The sequence below is a fragment of the Sander lucioperca genome, chromosome 11, assembly GCF_008315115.2.
Source record: "Sander lucioperca isolate FBNREF2018 chromosome 11, SLUC_FBN_1.2, whole genome shotgun sequence".
Lineage (NCBI taxonomy): Eukaryota > Metazoa > Chordata > Actinopteri > Perciformes > Percidae > Sander > Sander lucioperca.
Window position 1 is genome coordinate 26,492,961 of NC_050183.1, and position 21,799 is coordinate 26,514,759.

Sequence of the window (21,799 nt, forward strand, 5' to 3'; positions counted from 1 at the left end):
GACACTAGATGTCAGTATGTGACTGTTTTACAATCTATGGTCTGTGCCTATGCCGACTCCACCCTCCACCTTCTGTACGGACAACGCCGACTCACAAAACACGCCTCCCCAGATGCTCCACAGCGAGAGTGTCTCACTTCCATGGTGACGAATCCAAACTGGTGGAGATCATCGGCGCTCTTTTCAAACCCCTTTACCGCGGAAACATGTTAACTCACGAGTTGTTGATTATTTAACTTTAACGGGGAACAAAATGTAATGTCACAAGTAAGGTAGTGCAAGTTACTGGACCAAGAGAGACATTAATGTCGGTGATGTAGAACCAAGTTGACGTTACTCAGGTTAGCTGTCAAGAAAGCAGACGTCCTTTTAAGCAAGGTAAGTTGAGGCAAACTGAGATTTAACGCTAGCTAGTTAATTGGTTAAGGTTAGCCAAACGGTGCTTGTTAATGCTACCTTTTATCGCTCCAGGTAGCTCAGTAGTTAAACATACATAATGCTATTATTGGCTTAGCTATTAGCCTGTAAGCTAACGTTAGCGCCGTTATGTTAGCCAACATTAAATAACGTCAACTAGCTAGCTGTAGGTTAGCAAACCTAACAGTAAGCTAGCCACTGTAACGTTACGTCACCCTCTTAACCCAACACACGTCTTAACAATTTTACGTTGTTCGTTTAGTTCACGTTACTTCTGTATTGAGCTGCCTTACTAACTAAGTTAATGTAACCGTTGCTGTGTCGTGTAATGATAACTTAACTAGCTAGTGCCACATCAGATCACAGCCATGAACAACAGCGCAGAGAGGAAATTCGTCAATTTGAGGAAGCGTCTGGATCAGCTGGGCTACCGACACCCACTGGGAATAGAGTCACTGCCACTAGTGGAGAAACTATTCAGGTGAAACCTTTAATCCTTCTGCACCTGCTCTCCTTTCATCCCAGCCAGCCAGTCAATTAAGAGTTGAGGAGATGTAGTTCAGACAGGTCTTCCTCTGTGTTGCAGTGACCTGATCCACACAACAGAAAGCCTGCGCAATGCCAAACTGTCAGCAGGGAAAACTGAGAAAGAAAGTCGAAACGTTGATGCTCTTCTGGAGCCATACAGGGCAGAGAATGCCCGGGTGGTCAGGGAGAACAATGAGTTGCATCTTGAACTTCTCAAGCTGAAGGAGGAGAAGGATCGTGTCAGCAGAGGTAAGCTGTGATAACCAGTCCCCGTCTTGGTAGAAGCATGCTGCATGCTTATTCACTCACTGACACTGATGAGAGCTACTCCTTAGGTATTGAAATTTGATATTGAATGACAAGGCATTTTTTGATACTTTAGAGGCAATTCAGTCGGTGCCTAAAAATGATTGAATTTGGTACCCAGCCCTATACTTGACCCACACACACACACACACAATGTTCATTAAATGATCATTTAATTAAAATCATGTCTTGTTTTAGAACTCAAGGCCCACGTCAGAAAACTGGACCACGAGACATCGGACCTAAAGTTTTTAAATAATCAGTATGTGCACAAAGTTCGCTGCTTGGAGAAAGATAGCAAGGCTAAAGCTGAGCGCATCCAACAGCTGCAGGAGAAGAACATGCAAGCTGTGGTGCAGACACCAGGTAATGCCACGGGTTAGACCTAAGCTCTATGACAACACACCGAAAGTGACATGTGACTTTGGTAGATTTTAAAGAGCAACCAAAAATCCAATGTTAAACCATAGCTGAAGAATTTGATCCTCCTTTCCTCTCACACACACACACTCACAGGTGGAAAGAAGCGCAGCATCCCCTTCAGACGTCAGAGAATGCAGATTGATGAGCTCATACCTTCCTCCTCTACGTCAGCTTATCCTGTGTCGCAGCCTGATGATCCGTATATAGCTGACCTACTCCAACTGGCAGACGGACGGTTTGTTTTCTTTTGTGACAGATGAACTGTATTAATGAGAGGTGGTAACTAGAGCTGTAATCAGGCCTTAAAAGTTCGGCCCGACAAAGGCCCGAGCCCAACAGAATTCGGCCCGATCTCGACAAGTACATTTTGATTGACAGCTTTTTAAAAGCCCGAACCCGTTTACAGCCCGACAGTATTCAAATGTGCGCACGCACACAGCTCTTTTGCCAAGAATTAGTCATTTATACATTTTTTAACATTTATTCATGACTAATGTAGGCTATACGCCACTTGGAAGTTGTAACAAAGAAATAAAGTAAGTTCTCCAGAGGCCAGCCTCCGTTTCACCTCCTCAGCATCCATTTTCGCGCTAATTGAAACGCATCACCTGACTGCTCATTTACCGCGCAACCCGGAGCGCAAGCCTGAGCCCGAGCCCGTGTAAAATGATAGAAAAAAAGAACTTCAGCTCTAGTGGTAACTACTCGACAGATGTGTTGGTTGAAGATGCTTGCATTTGCATCGCTGCTTCTGCGACTGTCTGATTCGCTTTCATTTTTATTTGTAGAATTCATGAGCTACAGGAAGACATTGTAAAAGTCAAACTAGACCTGGAAAATGCTCAAGAATGTATAAAACACTTGAATACACAGGTAAGAAATCAATGAGCTAGAAGTAATACTGTGACATGTTAAATGTTGTTAAAGATGTGACGAGATGTTGCTTGATTTTTCTGAACGCTTCTTTTAGGTGGAGGAGAGGGACAAAGAGGTCGAGCGGATGAATCGTGCTCTTCACGGAGGACGGCCGTACGATGTCATCTCCCTCGAAGCTCAGAACATCAGCAACGAGAAAGTGATCTCCCATCTTAACCTTCAGGCAAGTCACATGGGATATTTACCAACAGAGTGGTCAGCTTGGTCTTGAGCCCAGTTCCTCTGGAAGAATCAAGCGATCTGCATGGTTTCTAGTAGCTAGTGCTGGAATGTAACTAAGTACATTTACTCATGTACTGTACTTAAGTTCAAATTTGAGCTACTTTACTTGAGTCTTTTCTTTTCATGCCACTTTCTACTTCTACTCTGCTACATTTCAGAGAGAAATATTATACTTTTTACTCCACTACATTAATCTGACAGCTTTAGTTACTAGTTACTTTACAAATTAATAAAATGACTTTACAAAGTAATATTTTACACACAAAACACATGTAATATGATGTTTTATTATAAATTAAACTACCCAACAATATAACGGCCTTCAGGTACAGCTGAAATGATTAGACCATTAAACACTTTACATGTAACAGAGTATTTTTACAGTGTGGTATTAGTACTTGTACTTAAGGAAAGGATCTGAATACTTCTTGCACCACTGCTAGCAGCCACGCTCCTGTATTTTGACCCCTAGCTGCTGCTTTGTGTTCTACAGATTGAATACCTACAGGAGGCCAACAGGACGCTGGATCAGAAGGTAGCGGGACTGCAGCAGAAGAAGAAGGATGCCTCCACCGAAGTGGCCAATCTTTCTTTAAAGAACCTGGAACTGTGTGAAGAGCTGACGCACATAGACGACCTCGCGAAGCGGCTGGAGATGGACAAGGAGCACGTGTTGGAAACTGCTGACATGGAACTGCAAGAAACGAAAGTAAGAACACGAGAAAGCAGGAAGAAGTTGCCTGCATGAAAGGCAGCACAGTTTGAAGTAGTACAGTGAAAACAAACCTTAAACCTGAAATCTTTTTTCAACAGAAAGAAATTCAAAGGCAACAGAAAATTATTGAAGACTTGGAGAACATTATAACACAAATAAGAAGGGTATGTACAGTAAATGCTCAGTATTTTTCCTTTTATTGGAATACTACAGACTTTTTGTACTGTATATAACTGACATTCGTCTGAACATTACAACATTACACAAGCGAAAAACATGATCTGTTGGAAATGACGTGCATTCAGGAGCAATCTGAAGGTGATTTTGAAAAAGACCGTCTCAGAGACCAGCTGGTGGAGCTCAAAGAGCAGAATGAGAAAATGGAGGGACTTGTGAATTTCCTGGAGGAGGAGAAAATCAGGCTGCAGGACAAAATGGAGAAAATGATGGCTGCTGGTAAGCAACTGTTGAAAACCTATTCTTGTAGCAGCTTTACATTGTTGACATTAGTGTATTACTGACTCGTTGCTGTTTCCTAGACAAAAGCCTGGTGCTAGAGTTGGAGGCCATTCGGGCCAAACATGGGGTTTGTGGAAGGGAACGCTCCCCATCGCGGCTGGATGCATTCGTCAAGAGTCTAGAGGAGGAGAGGGATCACTATCGCCACGAGGCCGAGCGCTACAAAAGAGCCAGAGGGGCTGGTGGCCACAATTCAAGCCCCATTCGTAGTCCAAGCAGGGGCAGAAGTCCGCCCAAAGGGAGGGTAAGTGACGACTAGCATTGGGTACCGAAACCCGGGTGCACTATGGAACCGGTTCCTACGCAACCGGTAGGAATCGGACCGGATTAGAACGCAAATTTCCATTCCTCATTTCGGTTCCACTTAATGTGTCGACTGAAATATTTTCCCTCTGTCGCTCCGAAACAGGCGTAAAAAAAATCACACTTTCTCTGTAGTCTACCGTTAGCTAACTACTGTAAATGTAGGCTACTTTTAAAATGCCATATTTTCCCTCTGGGCTCACCAAAACGGACGTAAAAGCGTATTACGGTTACCACATCTATAAAAGAGACTTTCTTTGACGTCATTTTCCAGTTTTTCAAGAATGGGTTTAGGAATCAGAATCGGTTTAAAAGTACCGGTTTGGCGCCGGAATCGTAAAAATCCAAACGATACCTAACCCTAGTGAAGCAAAAAATGATCATGGTTACGATTTTAACAGATTTTTTTTTTAGATGATCCTCATTAGGGCTGTGCGATCACAAAAACAGATACATGGAGAAAAGCGATTATATGGCACGTCATTACATTTTGCAAGTAAACTCTTATTTTGTCTTGTGTTCTGAATGAGAAAAAAAGTTCAAACGGGAAAAGTATTAAGGGAGATTCCACAGTTCAAGGGGGTTTCACTGTTGATTTGTTGAATTGTTTTACGGTTTTGTTTTTTTATTTAGTAATTGCAACATCTTTCCAAAAGTCAATGAGTAATCGTGTTAAATAGTCGTGATTTCAATATTGACCAAAATAGTCGTGATTAGGATTGTTTCCATAATGGAGCAGCCCTAATCCTAATAGCCTAATGGCCTCTAATTTTCAGGGAGGTGTTGCCGAGCCAGAAGTGCTTCGATTAGTGAAGGAAAGAGATGAGCTTCGGGCTGCTCTGCTGGACTTTGAGAAGCACATGGAGGACATCCAGAACAACGTGAAGGCTCTCAGCTCTGAGAGAGACCATTTCAAAACGCTGTTTAAACAAGTGAGTTCTAGAAACTTTATTTCCACCAGGTGGAAACTTCCGATTTTTACACTTTTAAGGGAACAAATGTTTTTCTTTCACTCAGGCTCAAGAGGACTTAAAGCTGGCCCGGGACTCGGATATGACCGCCGAGCTCACGAAACTGAAGGAGGAGATCAAACAGGCTGACGTCAGTATGCAGCAGATGGCCGCTGAAAGAGACACACTGATGGAGAGATTAAAGGTTAGTTCCTCTCATTGTGTACATTATTATTAGTGAGGCTGTGACCGAGGCTGTTATTGATTATATCCTTCAGTGTTTAGTTTTAGTTAGCATGCTGACTGTAATAATGTCAATATGATGAGTCCTTTGTCGAGTTTAGCATATTGCCTGGTTTTCTGTTACAGTTGAGTAATAATTGAATATCATTGGGTTTTAGACCGTTGGTCGGACAAAACAAGAAGACATCATCTTGTTTTTGTGTTTGTTATTTTTCCCATATTTTAAATGGTTAATCCGTTATTTAAAAACATAATCTGCAGATCAATTTATAAAGAAAATAATCATTGGTTGCAGCGTTACTTGAATCTGTCTCTTGAATTAGAAACCACATTGGTATATTGTAAACCTGGAATGTGTTTGAGCCTAACACACACACAAACTTTTTGCAGGTCGCCCAGACTTCAGCTCTCGCAGACAGACAGGGAGAGGAGAGGAGGATTCTTGACCTGGAGAATGCCGTTAAGAGTGTAAGCCTGATGGATGTAAAAAAAAAAAAAAAAAAATTGTTCAAACATGTGCTCACAATGTCTGACCCAGGACACAGTAAATATGTAATGATCACCACTGTAACTTTGATCCTAAAATGGTATTTGTGTTGCTGTGTCTGTTTTGTGTGTGTTTGGGGTGTAGTTGGAGCGGGAGAGACTGGACCTGCGGTCACAGGTGTGTCTGCTGAAGGAGAACAGGACGGCCGTGGAGGAGGAGCTGAAGGTCCGCTGTGCTGCTCTGGTGCACAATGCAGAGGAGGTTTCTCATCAGAGGGCTGAGTCTAATGCTCTCAGGTTGGTGTGGAAAAAATAAAATGTTCGAAAATGAATTATAAGACTATGAAACAATGGTGTGTAATGTCTATCTGCAGTATCCACTTACACTGCTGAGCCTTTGGCCCCATTATTCTACCGCCAAAAGGTGTGTTAGGGCTCCTGCACGCTGGTTGCGTGGCGGCTGCGTGGCGTTTTCTGTCTTTGCACACCAGAAACGTGTCTGACGAGGCACTGCTGCTGCTAGCCTTGTCTGTACGCATGTATGTTTCCCATTGATAAAATGAAATAATAGCGTGTTGTTCAACTTTATTTTGTCAATATTTTTTTGTTATACATAAATATATACTGATTTGATTACAGCAAAGACAACGTCGGCAGTATTGATGGCAAAATAGGCTACAGAATATTTCGTTCTGTGGGTGCAATATTTGAAAATCGATAAATATAATGTTTTAATTACATTTATATCTGCATTTATGTCAAAACCTAGAGACTTTCAAACATCAAAAGGTCATTTAGTAAATGTATCCGTGTCAAAATGACATATAAACATCTTTTTGTATTTTATTTTGCCTGGAAACGTTTCCAACACGCTTGCGTGTCGCGTGAAAAATAGGCGTCGGTCCTATTTCTAGCATGCACGCGTGTCACACAGGCAGTTTGCAAACTCTAACCTGTTAACCTGGGAGCCAAAATAAAAACGGACATGCCACGCAGCTGACACGCTCACGCCACGCAGGCAGTGTGCAGGAGGCCTTAGTCATATTCTGAACTGAAAATGATCAGAGGTTGTCGTCTGTCGGCAGGCTGCTGCAGGAGCAGATGGAGCAGTCACTGTCTGATACCCAACACAGGCTGTCTGTGAAGATGAATGAGCTGCATGCTGCCCGGGAGCAGATTGAGAAACTGGAAGAGACAATAGGTAAATATTTGTGTATTTTATGAGGTTCAGGATGGACTGCCACAGTTAGTGTTGTATTGTTGTTGTTCTTCTGTGTGGTTTTTTTCCTGCCGCTGTTTGCTTGATTCTTGTTTTGTCTGACAGGGGAGCTGAGTCAGAAGGGCTCCAAGCACAAGGAGGAAGTGGCTGTTCTTCAGAAGTCCATCTCTGCTTTGGATAGAGAGAAAGATGCTCTGCAAGACGAGGTGGATCTAAAGACTGAAAAACTGGTTGTTGTTCAGGAGGAGCTGTCTAGAAAGGTAGCCACGACCAACAAACCTCATACGATTACAGTCTTTGTTAAAGGATAGGTTCAAATGTTTCAAGTCTGTCTAAAAACAATACTCACATGCCCTTATGTGCATTTAAAATATTGGCTTCTGGAATCATACCTCCTCTTCATACTAGCCATGAAAAACTCCCCTCCTAAAGTACAGTAAGTAAGGGACAAGATTCACAGACATCTTTAGTTAATATGAGGCCTCAGCAGGTGTCGGATGTCAAATCAAGTCGGCTATCTTTAGTTACAGCATTTTTAATACAAAATTCACCCAGTGAATTTTGTATTAAAAATGACCCTGACCTGGGAAGAAACCCACTTGGTTTGATTAATTTAGACTTGATTTTAAAATCAAATAAACATTCATGTTTTTGCATGGAACAAGGACTGGATTTGGTCCCCCCGTCACTTATATTGGAGGACATTGAGGGATCTCTTCACAGCCAGTATGGACGGGAGGAGTGATTTACAAAGACTAGTAACTCCTTCAATGCACATATAGACAAGTAAGTATTGTATTAAGATCATCATCATTTAACTTCTTCCTACTCCTTTTTGAACATGGGAAACCTTATTTAAATCATTTACAATCATTTTGGAAGATTGTGCTGAAATGTACATTTTACTACTTTTACTTTACCATGTTCAAAATAAACTAAACTGAATGAATTTGAAAGGGATGAGTTGTTCTAAGAGTATTGATGAGGCATCATTGTTTGGTATTTACACAGGAACAGACCCTTAAAGACGTGAGAGTCACAGTCACAAACATGGACAACTCACTAGCGTGAGTATTGTGCTCTCAAAGTTCTGCGTTGGTTTTTAACACAACTAAATGTCACAATGAAAGTCTCCAACAAGAAATCACGAGCCCCTCAATAAGCTGGTGTGTTAATATGTGATCCTTGCAGTCAGCTGCAGGGGGCATTAAACAGCCGCGAGAGGGAGATAACCAGCCTGAGGAGGCAGCTGGATGCTTGTCAGGAGGAGCTGGCTGGACTCAGGAGAGACAAAGAAATCACAATCCGAGAGAACCGGAGGCTGCAAGATGACCTGGCTACAATGACCAGAGAGAACCAAGTGTGTAATAAATAGTCTGAAGTTGTTTCTTCTGTGTCATTTTGAAAGGAAACAACGCAGATATAACAGCAGCATCTGTTGTGTTTGTGCAGGCGGTTCATGTGGAGATGGAGGAGGCGTTGCATGAGAGGGATGAGCTGAAGTTGAGGGTCCACTCTTACATTTCTGAAGTGTCGAGAATAGAGAAACTGATGGCCACAAAGGCAAGAGAAAACTATCCTCCTCTATATAGTAGCTACTGTCATGCTATACACCCTCTCCTGTCTGCCAGCTGACTGCTAGGTGTTGACCCACAGGAGCAGGAGAACAGGGACTTGCTGGAGCGTTTCAGGATGGCCCACTCTGGGGTGGAGGAGCGGGAGCAGAGGTTGCAGCAGGCTGAAGGCCTCAATAACTCCATCCGCATGGAGCTGCTCTCTTCAGACTCGGAACGCAGAAACCTTCGGGATACTGTCAGCCACCAGGGGAGAGAAATTCAACAGGTGAGATCTGGGATGGAATAAGCAGCTGAGACATCTAGGGTAAGGGAATTGTTGAAATTCAAGATTCACCCAGTAACTTGTCTAGGGACATGATTGAAATTGATTTTCCAACGCTAATGTTACCAATCACACTGACAACATAATGAGATGCATCTCTCAAGGCTCAACTGAGGTAATTAAGAACTTATGGAGATTGATTTCTCAAGAAAAAAACTGAAAATGTAACTATCTTTTAAAATGACTGAGGGTTTAACAACCCTGCCTGATGAAGTTGAGGTTTAACCCCGCCACAGACCAAACTACTAAGAGAGAAGACACACCAACCTGATAATCGGCCGTCGGACCATCTGGCGAGGTCAGTGACTCGAGTCTGTTCGGTGTGTCCCGAGCCGTCGGCCGTCCGAGCATTCATTTGGGCCGACCTGACATGTTCAGTCGGAGACAGGGCAGTCGGGACTCGCCCGGAAATGGGGAGCGGATGAGCCGCTCTAAATCTGATGAAAATCTTTGTCAATCTGAAATGAAGACAGATTCAGAAACTGCACGGCCTATTTCTCGCTTAAAATGTTTTCAGAAACACGTTTCGGTGAACTATTTTAGTACAATATGAGATCGTATTCTGAACAAGCCGCCATGACAGTCTGGCTGTGAATTTCCGGAGAAAAAAGAACCACGTGACGCGTTCGTCCAATCAGCTGCCGGTTTTCATTTTCTGGGAAATAATCGGACTGTTAATGGAAACAATACAGAGCAGCGCCGCCTGCTGCTATGGAGACGTATTATGTTTCACGCACGCGCAGAGCGTACGGTCAAGTCGGCGTCGCCTCAGTGTGTTCTGAGGCATTTTTTGGACCTCGGGGACCCGACTGATCAGTCCGACTGCCTTTTCTGCCGACGGTCGGCCCGTCTGGTTGGTGTGTCAGGGCCTGCAGACACACAGACCAGACGGCCGACCCTAGGCAGAGAAGGCAGTTGGGCTGATCAGTCTCCCCGAGTTCGTCAAAATAGTGCCTCGGAACACACCAAAGCAATGAGACGTAATACGTCTGAATGAAAACTGGCAGCTGATTGGACGAACGCGTCACGTGGGTGCGACTTCTCCGGAAATCAAAGCCAGACTGTCATGGCGGCTTGTTCAGAATACGATCTCATATTGGACTAAAATAGTTCACCGAAACGTGTTTCTGAAAACATTTTAAGCGAGAAATAGGCCGTGCAGTTGCTGAATCTGTCTTCATTTCAGATCGACAAAGGTCAGTTTAAAAGATTTTCGTCAGATTTTGAGAGACTCTAGTCACGCTCATCCCGCTCCCCGTTTCCGGGTTAGCACTCTACCAATCAGATGGGTCATTTGAGTCCGGCAGTGCCCGTCCCACCGATTATACACGTCAAATCGGCCAAAAATGAAGGCCGGCGGCCCCTCGGACGGACGACGGCACGGAACACACCGAACAGACTCGAGTCACTGACCTCGCCAGACTGTCCAACGGCCGATTATCGGCTCTGTGTGTCCGTGCCTTTAAGCAGACCAATTTGGACAGCATTGTAAACACAGACCAAATCCGAGTGGTTTCAAACCCACAGAGGGTAGAATGTGGGAGCGGGTTATTCAAAATGAGTGGTACAAATGGGTCTGGTATACTGTAAAAGAGATGACATCTAATGAATGTATAGTTTGTGCTGAAGCCCCAATGTAATATAGACTGTAAAAAGAGTGTAATGAAGGTAATTCTAAACCCATATTAGGAGCATCCAGAATTTTGTGGCATCCAATGTTGGTTAATTTATGGTTCTCAAACCATTCTTTACATACCGTGAATCATGCGCAGATTTTCAACATCTCAAAATGAGGCAGTAGTGTCAGAGTGCTTTACTAGTGAAAGGTTTTCAGATACAAGTAACAGTTGGTATTGAGTGGACTTAAGCAATACTACGGTGAACTGTAAAATAACATGGGTATTATCTTGGTTTCCACATGCCAATATGACGCCCAGTTTCATAACTACACCTGTGTGGTACGAGAACCCAGATGGGGCCGTGTACGTATTTCTAACAGCATGTCAAGGTCTACTAGAATTGTAGAAGTAGTATGCTACAATGTGAGATTGTACTGGACAGTAAAACATTCAGAGGTGTTAGTGTTAATTTTCACCCTGCTGTTTCCCAAGCATGTGCAGGCCCTGCAGGCTTATGAGGCCCAGGTATCGTCGCTGGTGCGTGGGATGTCCCGACTAGAGGAGGAGCTACACAAAGCACAGGAGGAGAAGGCCGCGCTCCTCGCGGATCTGGCATCCGTCAGGGAGCTGTGTGTCAAACTGGACTCTGGCAAGGAGCTCACTGCACGCCAGCTCACCTCCAGGAGCATGGACCTAGAGAGGGTGAGGCCTGCTCTGGCTTTAAAGTGCTCATATTATGTTTTTTGGCGTTTTCCCTTTCCTTTATTGTGTTATATATCTTTTTTGTGCACGTAATAGGCTTCCAAAGTGAAAAAGCCCAAAGTCCACCCCAAAGGGACTTACCATCTCCAACACTGACTTACCATCTCCAACAGAAAACACTGTTCACAAACTGCTCCAAACAGCTCTATTGTAGTCCAGCCTTTACTTCAGAGACAAACGTGGTCACTTGCGCCCTCATACTCTGCTTCTGACTGGCTAGTAGTCCTTACCCAGCTACTGAGCATGTGCGACTCCCAACAAAGATGGAACAGAAGTGAGATGTCTCACTCTGTAGCGAAAACAGAGAGCTCAACACACAGGGTGAAAAGAGGAGCTGCAGCAATGAGCAGTACAACAAATATATGGTGTTTTTTAAAAAATTAAACCATGTAAACCTATTCAGATATAACCTCTAAATACAATTATGAACCTGAAAATGAGCATAATGTGAGCACTTTAAGGCTGCGTTCAGACCAGGAAACCAGGAAACCGGCGACTTTCCGGAGGGTTGTGCGTATGGGAGTGTCACTGAAAGGGCTCATTTGTGTGACGTCCTGTTGTGTTCTTTAACCCGCCCTAATGTAGCACAAGTAAACTTTATACTTGACAGTTATTGTTTTCTGTCACATCATTTATAGATCTCGATGTTTCCGACCGCACTTGAATGCAGCTTCCTTTCACAGAGAAAGAAAAGAGACGGATGGACTGGGCTGTTCAGTGCTAGTGTTTGGTGTTTTAAAACTTTCTTGTGGCAGCGATAGAGGCAGTGATGTTTCCTGTATACTGTACGGGACTCTCACACCGCCTCAAAACCGACTGACAAGTCTGATTACATGATACATGATTGGCCACCGCAGCGTGACGTGGGGTTGCGTTTCCCCAAAAATGTAGTCGGCCTCAACTTTTCAGCCTAAACGCAGTACCTCCATTCAAAATGAATGGAAAGACCTGTGGTTTCGATGCACCGTCTGATGGCTGATGCAGGCAGTGTGAACGCAGGCTTACTTTTCCTTAACTTCGCTGTGAACTGGTTGCAGCCAGCTGTAGGTCATACTGTAAATATAGGCGAGCAGCAGCAGTTATTCATGCTTTCTGTAAATAAAGTCTCAATGTTCTCTAGGTGACAGGAGAACTGGAGGATGTTCGGTCAGAGGCAGAGCTACTTAAGAAACAACTGGCCAGTGAGAGGCTGACCGTCCGTAACCTCGAGACACTTCTTTCCACCAATCGGCACAAGGAGTTCCAAACCCACCTGACAGCCAGTGAGAAAGAGTCGGAGCTGAAGGTCCTACGTGATAGGCTGACCCTGGCTGACAGCAAAACGTAAACAAAACCAGTTCAATATGTTGGCTTGAACTGCAAGACTTAAATAAATGCCTTCTTTTTTTGTTCAAATGATGTGATTATGATTTGTTTGCGTGTGTAAATACACTCAGTGCGGAGCATGCCAGGGAGGTGTCGCAGCTCCGCGGCAAAGTCTCTCAGCTGCAGACGGAGATGGACGTTCTAAAAAGACAGTTGATCACTGAGCGCTTTGAACGGTGAGCTGACTTTTTAAGCACAGAAATCAATGAATGCAGTGGAACCAAAGATGGAAGTTTGCCACAAATTAGGTCTTAACTTTTGAAGAAGCATATCATCAGGATGTTGGAGAAGTTACTGAAAATGACCCATTTACTGTGGAACCAAACAACTTAATTGATTATCAGAGTCGTTAGAGTAATCTACAAGTACGTATAGCTTCAATACATGTAGCATGTAACAACACGGTAGAGGCACAATCAATACATTCTGTGAATGTCTAATGGTCTCTCTGTCCTCAGTGAAAGGGCAGTTCAGGAGATGCGCAGACAGGGTGTGTCGTTCTCTTCCCTGCAGAGTTCGTCGTCCCTCGACATCTCCTCCGGTTCTCATCACACCTCCCCAGAACGCTCCATCTTACGAGCTCTGAACCGCTCCAGTGACAAGTCAGCAGACAAGTAAGGCTTTGGACATGAAAATGATGCAGCTATTTTGAGGGCTTTAGATTTTCAATCCAGGATTGATATTATATATTTTTATATATATATATATATATATAAAAAAAACAGGAAGTACAGCTTTTGGATAAAACCAAAAAGGATTAAAAAATAATCCCTCTTCCTTATTTCACCAAAAACTTCAAATCTTTTTTCTTTCTCTTTTCAGAAGCGTGAGCTTCAGGGATTAACGACCAGAGAGCCAGACAAAAAAAAAGGATTTGATGAGTGAGTCAGAAACCACTAGAAGCCTGTGCTTGAAGTTTTGAGTCCGCACATGAATTGTAAAAAATCTGCCAAAGTCTTGGCATTAATTAGCCTGTAGCATACCTTAGTGCAACCTTATGTACCTGCCCAGCCTCAGGCACTCACTTACTACAACCAATGACAGTGCTAACATTCAAACAAAATAATTTTTTTTTATATCCAAATTCACATTGTCTCCACTAACATAACTGGATGCAAAGTGTCCTCTCTGTCAGTACGTTAGTCCTTGATAAAATTAGGATGCAGCTTTGAGAAAGAGTTGGTGCCTCTGAAAGGAATTTGTCTCTCAGCAACTATAACCTCATACATGTAGCAAAAGAAGTATTCGTTCAACCCTGTGGTTATGTGTATTATGCTTTATGTTCGTGTTTTTTTTAATGTTTAAATTATTAAATTATTCATAAAATAAAGTGATACAAAATGACTGTTTTATTACAAAGTAAATAGGAAAGATGGGAGACGGATGAGGAGGAAAGGCTGTGACATGAAACAAAGGCCGCTTTTCCACTCGGTAATAAAATCCAGTCCGAGTGATCCGATCACAAGTGGACAGCTCTTAGTACATGTGTTGACACCTGGCAGCAGAATGCGTCTCCAAATGCATTTTGAGTGACCACTTGTGATCGGATCTCACTTTCCTGCTCTATGCGCAAACAAACGTACATAATTTCTGTTCGCACATACTGGTAGACTGGTTGTGAGCGTGTGTGTATGTTATAAAGCGCTGCCTACAGTCTAACGCACGCGCCATGGGTGCATTCCCACCTGTACTTCAAGCTGTCCACTTGTGATCGGATCAGTCAGATCGAATTTTAATACCAGGTGGAAATGGGCTCAAACTCTCGCAAGCTAGATTTAAACCCCACAAACCTGTGAGTACAGTAAATAACTACATTTGTGTTTTAGCCTGCTAAACCACTAAATGCCCACAAAAGCTATTAACCCTTTACTTTCTTCAATGTGTAGATGAAAATACAAGCAAAATACAAAGCTTGGCAACCTTATTTACATTTCCATCAAAATATATATATATATATATATATATATATATATATATATATATATACTGAATTGGTTCATTTACTGTAACAGTGCATGATTGGAACATGTACAAACACAAAGTGATTTTCATTTATATTTTTCTTTTGTCTTCAGCTGATTTCAAGCTTTAGTGGTTTTGTAGTCAAAGTCACCATCTTTCCAATAATCAGCATTTTTGCGATATATATATTTGAACATCTCAAGTAAAAATGTGTAACAGCTATCAAAATACTGTTTGCTCCGTAGGAATAAAAATAGTAAAAAATCATTCTCTATAAAAAATATTCTCTGAACTGTAAAACACAAAGCACAATTAATGCCGGCAATGTTCAGTGGTTGTGTTGGGGAGAGGATAAGCGTAGAGGGAAAAGTCTAAAATGTACTTGGGCAGGAGTTCCCTGAGTAGCTTCTGTGGTAAAGTGCACAGGTAATAGTGTAACGTCTCCGTAGTGACCGGCTTGTACCACGTTTGCCTTTCTGGGAAGCGAACATGAGGAGGCGCTCCAATCCGCTGGAGCACAAACTCTGAATCACTTTCAAGGTGCTCATAGGAGCCGATGAAGTCATAGGACACAGCACAGGGTTGGCACAAGTTGTACACCGGCATCCAGTGCTCGTTCATGCGCTCCACATCCTCGTCCAACAAGTAATGGACAAACTCTGCAAATGTCACATCATCTCCTGTTACAGATGCGTCCTTGGCGCGGCCTTTTCTGTACCGCTTTACGATCTCCACACCGTACTTTTTCTGGTAGGACTCTATCTCTCCAAACTTGTTCCTGTATGCAGAAAGCAAGCGCTCCATTGGCTCCCGCACAAACATGAACTTGAAGTAGTGCTTGAGGCGGTGGCGGATCTCCTCTGGTTTAAAAGAGGACAAAAACAGCAGGTCGCTGCGGTGGTCCATCTTGATGTTGACGTCAACGCTCTCCAGAGCTCCGTTCAGAACCTTCAGGACCCTCTTCCAGTTGGAGCAGGCCACCTTGGGGACGTAGCAGTAGAGGAAGTGGTACTGATCGTTCACCAGGATGTGCTGCAGCAGCGTCTTCCTCTGCAGGGGGCTCAGGGACCAAATGCTGTGGGGCATGTTCTTCTGGCTGCACACGGTCCTGATGGTCCGGTTACGGATCTCCTGGAGGATCTAAATGGAAACACAAATCTGACTTTTAAGGTGCATTCCACCAATTTTACACATTTCTATCAGATGACTAGTCATGGTTTGTATTACTCAGCCTGTGAAAACAGCTGTATAACATCAAGTCTGAGAAAATCACCCTGTCATTTACCAAGCAGAGAGGGTTTAATGAAAAGACTATCAAGTTGCATGATAAATATTTCAGTCTCTGCTGATTCAATTTTGACCATTCTTTTTTAATCCGTCTTTTGGGCATCCCCCAACATTATGCTAGTGTTATACTGAACGACTGGAGTGCCCCTTTAAAGGGAGCAGATGTTTGTAAAAAGGCAATAGTTATATAAAATCAAAACAATATGGCCTGCACACTTCTTTAGGGGTTGCATCGGACCATGTTGTTGCCTTTTGACCCAGCCTTTAAACCTTGCAGGTTTGTGTTTAAGAACACTACATTAAGATGACAAAATGTACATATGTGGGGTTTAACAAACCAGAACGTTTTAGATTATATTTTGCGTTTGTGGTTTTCCCTTTGACTACCAACTGAAAGTCATTTTTGACCTACTTCAACAATCGATCCAACTAACGATATGGCTGTAGAGCCTTTAATCCTACAGATTATGCCACAGATCTTTTAATATTGTGAAATACACATAGTCACGAGACAAATCAAAATCGCCGCTGACTACATTGGACCTATTCGCTTTGTAAAATTCATACCTGAGAGTCCACGTCCACAGCAGACGGGCTGTGCTTCCCAATCTGCCGAATGAAGTCCAGCCGCTTGCCGCTGCCCCTGGGTGGAGGCGTCTCCATGCTGTTTAGCATTCCTTTCTCTATCATGAGCAGCAGGCCTCCGGATGCTACGATCACCAGGAACGTTAGCACCGAGGGCAGCACGGCGGAGCTGCGGCGGACGGAGCCCGAGTTCACCGTTGTCCTAAAGTTAATTACCGAGCCGTTGCGCGGTCCTCCGGTCCTTTTCATCCCGTAGTCGTGCCTGCGAGGAAGCATGGTTTGTATCTGGCTTGTCTGTTCGATACCTATTCACTTTTTAAAGTCCACAGCTGCCTAACGTTACTACGTAAGAGAACCGCTGGTTACCTACCACGTACCCATAGTTAAACTTAAAAAGTGCGTGAAGTCTTCTCGCGTAAATAGGCATTTCCGTCTGAACTGTCAGAATAAAACCGTTTTGACGAACATGTTGCAATGTTTATGGTTAACACAAATGACCAAAGAAAACATTTTACATCAAATAATTAGTCTGGAGTATGTATGTTACGTGGGTCTGCTCCCCATAAATATTTCTAACCCTAACTGATGAAACTAAATGCCAAATTAACTAGAATAATAATTTAAAGACGTCCGGTTAATATTTCCAAAATAAAATCCTCCCTGGTGGATTCAGTCAGTGCACTAAATAAAGTGTAAACAACTATTTTGAGTATAGTACATTCAGTAAAAATTTCATTTTGTCAGAAGTATGAAAAGTTTTTCGCCTATGTGTGTGAGCATTGTCTTTACAACTTGGGGATCCTAAAGTACCCAATGCCAACTGGGACATAGTTCAGTTAGTTTATTCTGGCTTTGCCTCATCGTTTAGCCATACCTCAAGGGAGTCCGATTTCTTGGTCCTTGTATACTTTCAATATTTTTACTTTCAGGCCACTGAATGAATATGGAGTAATTTTAATTATGTAAAGGTACAGTGAAGTAAGATACTGCCAAGGTGTGGCTGGGTTGGTCAGTGGGTAGAGCAGGCGCACATATACTGAGAGGCTCATACCTCGACGCAGAGGTCCAGGGTTCGAGTCCGACCTGTGATGATTTCCTGCATGTCTTCCCCCTCTCTCTCCCCTTTCTCACTTAGCTGTCCTATCAAATAAAGGCGGAAAAGCCCAAAAAAATCTTGTTTATAAAGGCTATTAGCATGAACCTGGAAGCAGATTTTGATGATAATGCTTTGCATGCTTTCTGGAACAGTATGTTTATCTAGGCTACATTAGCAAGTAATCTCTTGGGGGGGGGGGGGGGATCTAACTCTTGGCATTTATTAAAATCTCTTCAGTGTTTAGTAGTAGTAGTAGTAGTAGTAGTAGTAGTAGTAGTAGTAGTAGTAGTAGTAGTAGTAGTAGTAGTAGTAGTAGTAATTCTACTATAGCTATAGCTCCTGTTTCTCCCTCCAGGCAAGGAAACATTTGAGCTCAGCAACTTTTTTTTTTTTTTTTTAAACCTTTTGTATTAAGTGATCTGCTCTTTATGAATATATACCTGAACACTGCCTAAACATGTTGCATACTGTATATCATTATGCTTAACATTTTAATAGGCTACTGACTGTGGAAATCTTGTACACCACTCTGTATGTCTGCAGACTTTTGCATTGGTTGGCTTTAATACATAAATCTCTTTTTGGTTCTGGTTCCTTCTTATCTGTGTACATGCATGTGTCTGTTTGTAGGCCTATTGTTAGTGTTGACTGATGTAACAATGTTCATGCTGCCCTCTTGGCCCTCACTCTTTTAAAAGAGATTTTAATTTCAATGAGACTTCCAACTGGTTAAATAAACTATAGGCTATATATGAGTGTCTATTGAGCTCTTTGGTGTGTTCTAGCCCAGTGGTTCCCAAACTTTTTCACATCAAGGACCACTAAACTGACACAAATTAGACCGCAGACCCCCATTTGATAAGATCTTTTTTTTTGTCCAGGGTCCCCCATCTGATAGGATTTCTGCTTTTAGATGTTTTACTACAGAAAGTGTATGAAACCCATAACCAAAATAGTCATGCATTCTGTCATTGTGTTACTTATGGATGGATTTATAGTGAAACTAAATAAACCTTTTTCTGCGGACTCCTGTGGGGTCTCTGGACCCCACTTTGGGAACCCCAGTTCTAGCCTAGACAGGTCAGCCATGGTCTGTGTGCTTCATCCTTTGGAGAGTGGATATACAGGATCTCATCAGCTGAAACACTAGTTATTGTAAATCATACATGGGATCATGATTATAAGTAGGCCTACAGTAAACCACAGACACGATGCATTCCAGGAGGATGAACTCCTTCAGGAATACACAGTGTTTTTTTTTTTCCTCGGGGCGGTTCCGGCGTTTCCATTCAGCTCCTTGTTTCTTTAATTACATCCGATAAACACGGACTTACGTTACAGTTACGTGCTCGCATCGTGACAGGAGCTCATATTGTACTGTATGTTAGCGCTGCACTGTATGCCGCCGCCGCTCGCCTTTCTCTCGCAGCCACACCCTCCCATCTCCATCTCGCACGCGTGCAGCTGTGCGGGACTGACGGTGCGTGCGTCTTCCTGTCGGGCACCCGCAGCATCAGCAACACAAAAGGGTCGGAGAGCTGCCGGAGCTGGGCTTTACCTCAGCGCTGATCACAAGGAGGAACCGCGTTCCAAAAGGTGGTGGGATTTTTCCTCTTGTCTTCCATATTGTGTCTTTTTTTTTTTTTAGTGTCCATTTTCACGACGCTAATGACCTTGTCACTGTATCCCGCCTCTCATTTCTCATTAACCCGTTCACGTCTTCTGCTCCATCCTTCACAGACGTGCATGTGTGTTTATGTGTGTGCGCGCTGTAAATGGGCTGGGATTTGCAATTTGATCCGACTTGAAATGGGCAAACGCCGATATCAACAGGCCAAATTGTAGCCTAGGCCAATTAATCGTTTTTTTTAAAATAAGTTATTTATTCCAAACTAACGTTAATCAATTCAACGCTATTTTGATGTCATCTGTCAATATCTGAGAAAAGCAAAGGCCAGATTCTTTGTTCTCCGTGCGCCTTTTTACTCTGCAATTAATAGACTGTAATCCCTGTGCGGCAGCTTCCGCCGATCAGCCATTAACGGTCAGGTATTGATCCGTGCCTTTAGCTATAGCCTTTATGTCGATGTAGTCCTTCACCATGTGCAGCGATCTGCGGCTTTCTCCAAACGATACACAATACAGCCTTTCGCAGGATGTTTGAGTCAGCTGGAGAACCAAGCACAGGCCATATGCTGCGGGCCTACCTGTGCGAAAAAAAATGATATTATTAATGTATTTTTCAACGCGTCATTTAAAGGCTTTAAATCAATGCTGCATTACTGTCATCGACAGTGGACTCTGGTGCTAAGACATCAAGTCAGGGAGAATAGATGGCACTTTGCCAGTAATGGATTTGCAGGCTGCTGGTTGGATTTATGGTGCTGGTTTAAGTAAACTGGTCTGTTTAATAATTTTTTTGTTTGGCTGCTTCAGCACCTGATTGACAGGCAAGAATATGGTATTTTAGGTATGACCTGTGATCTGTATTTAGTAGGTGTATGAGCTGATGGTTGAGAGATGACATAAGACAGAGCTGTGCTATGTGCCATCCAGGTCTGTGTTTTGCAGAAGAAATGGGGAAGAGCTTTCACCGTCACTGATTCAAGAGTAGTGCTTTATACTGCAATGTTCAGCTTCATATCCAACCTGAACATTTGGATTCTCAGATGCACTGGAGCTGCACCATATAAACATGTCATGACCACCCAGATGGTGACTAACAAACACGTTTTCCAGAGACATCTGTGGAGTGCCTTGCCATGCCAGTCAGCATCCATTTTATTTTGAGTCACTTAACACCCTTTGACCTCAGATAAAACTGCAACTATAGATTTGATTTTAAGCACCGTGAGGCAGACCAAGACGGTCTGACTCATTGTTTTCTGCACGTTTAAATGTCAATTGATTCGCAGTCACATAGCAGAAGTGGAAACTCCCAGCTTGTTAAAAATAAAAGGCAGACATTCCAAATTAACTTAGAGGCATAAAGCTATCACTAAAATATACTTTGTACAAAAAGTACAAGTGCTCATTCTGTTATGCATTGGCCTAATCACCTGCATGTTTTGCATGTAAAACTGTATTTTGCAAAGAGAATAGCAACTACAAAAGTAAATGCTTAGATCTAAGATGTAGTAATCTTCCTGTAATAACAGTATTTCTTATGTATCCCCTGTCAATAGTATAACACTAATTTATTTGCTAATATACAGTATCAGTGCTGCCCTTATCTAAAGCACAACATTGTAATTAGTCTACCACTCAATTTCTTTATGCGCTCTGACCTAATTAATCAGTGTGGTGCAAGTTATCAATTCTTCTGAAATAACATGTATAACCTTAGATAAGGTAACATGTTTATGTAACACATCTCTGCTCTTAATTATACCCTTTGCAGTATCTATTCTATTATAATCGCTGCTGATGTCAAGGCTTATTTTACGGACATATCTGAGGCATTGAGGTCACCTCCAACATTTCAGTGTGCATTCAGAACAACTCGTTTTCATGAAATGAGAGGAATGTGGTTTACCACATGGCTAGTGCCGTGGCTGCTACAGTATCGGTGAGGATAGCAGAGGGAGCGGTTGATCCTGGCTTCTTTACACATGAAGTGGAGTCATTAAGACTGTGCTCATCCTGTGTGTGAATACATGTGGATGTGAATATCTGTGTGAGAGCATGTTTGAGTTCTGATTTACTTAGGGGGTGGGGGGTTCCTATTTCTGAGTCAGTCAAAGGAGCAGTCTGTCTTTGAAGTGCTATGCTGCTGTAATATAGGCGGCATCCAGGTTGGTGAATCCCCATCATTACCATATCCCTGTGAGACTGCAGTGTGATGCTGCCAAAACTGTAGAGTGGGGGGAGCTGGTCTTATCACCCACCAACACTATGCTGTTGCACACAGCCATTATGATTCCAGATCAGAATAATATAACCTATAACTATAAAATG

The 21,799-nt window shown here is 42.9% G+C and overlaps 3 protein-coding genes across 7 annotated transcripts in view; 2 read left to right on the forward strand and 1 right to left on the reverse strand.

The window, feature by feature from the left end:
* Positions 1-73: 73 nt before the first annotated feature.
* Positions 74-14,254, forward strand: cep135 (centrosomal protein 135). 5 transcript variants are annotated; one of them, XM_031311700.2, is made up of 26 exons: positions 74-378; positions 762-898; positions 1,004-1,194; positions 1,450-1,617; positions 1,768-1,909; positions 2,463-2,547; positions 2,645-2,773; positions 3,326-3,541; positions 3,646-3,711; positions 3,853-4,003; positions 4,087-4,310; positions 5,146-5,301; positions 5,387-5,524; positions 5,953-6,030; positions 6,194-6,345; positions 7,134-7,249; positions 7,373-7,527; positions 8,279-8,334; positions 8,459-8,627; positions 8,720-8,830; positions 8,924-9,109; positions 11,278-11,487; positions 12,668-12,870; positions 12,984-13,088; positions 13,371-13,526; positions 13,735-14,254. In XM_031311700.2, the coding sequence occupies exons 2-26, from the start codon at positions 786-788 to the stop codon at positions 13,754-13,756; spliced, it is 3,498 nt and encodes a 1,165-aa protein (XP_031167560.1). In that variant the 5' UTR covers positions 74-378; positions 762-785; the 3' UTR covers positions 13,757-14,254. The 5 variants fall into 5 exon arrangements, with proteins under 5 accessions (XP_031167560.1, XP_031167557.1, XP_031167561.1 ...); XM_031311697.2 differs by having other exon boundaries at positions 766-898; XM_031311701.2 differs by having other exon boundaries at positions 766-898; positions 11,287-11,487.
* Positions 14,176-17,229, reverse strand: chst14 (carbohydrate (N-acetylgalactosamine 4-0) sulfotransferase 14). Its single transcript, XM_031311718.2, has 2 exons — positions 16,729-17,229; positions 14,176-16,014 (listed from the first exon to the last, which is right to left on the reverse strand). The coding sequence occupies exons 1-2, from the start codon at positions 17,020-17,022 to the stop codon at positions 15,187-15,189; spliced, it is 1,122 nt and encodes a 373-aa protein (XP_031167578.1). The 5' UTR covers positions 17,023-17,229; the 3' UTR covers positions 14,176-15,186.
* A 1,953-nt stretch (positions 17,230-19,182) lies between these two features.
* cracd (capping protein inhibiting regulator of actin dynamics) overlaps positions 19,183-21,799 on the forward strand; it is a 25,701-nt gene continuing 23,084 nt past the window's right edge. Inside the window, exon 1 of the mRNA XM_031311704.2 lies at positions 19,183-19,438. The gene's annotated coding sequence lies outside the window, so the exon portion shown is untranslated. The remainder of the gene's footprint in view (positions 19,439-21,799) is intronic.

Coding starts and splice junctions, on each gene's coding strand:
- cep135 (XM_031311700.2), top strand. CDS start 786: ATGAACAACAGCGCAGAGAGGAAATTCGTCAATTTGAGGAAGCGTCTG. Junction 5,525..5,952: donor CACTGATGGAGAGATTAAAG/GTTAGTTCCTCT, acceptor AACTTTTTGCAG/GTCGCCCAGACTTCAGCTCT. Junction 8,335..8,458: donor AACATGGACAACTCACTAGC/GTGAGTATTGTG, acceptor TGATCCTTGCAG/TCAGCTGCAGGGGGCATTAA.
- chst14 (XM_031311718.2), bottom strand. CDS start 17,022: ATGCTTCCTCGCAGGCACGACTACGGGATGAAAAGGACCGGAGGACCG. Junction 16,015..16,728: donor CTGTGGACGTGGACTCTCAG/GTATGAATTTTA, acceptor GTTTCCATTTAG/ATCCTCCAGGAGATCCGTAA.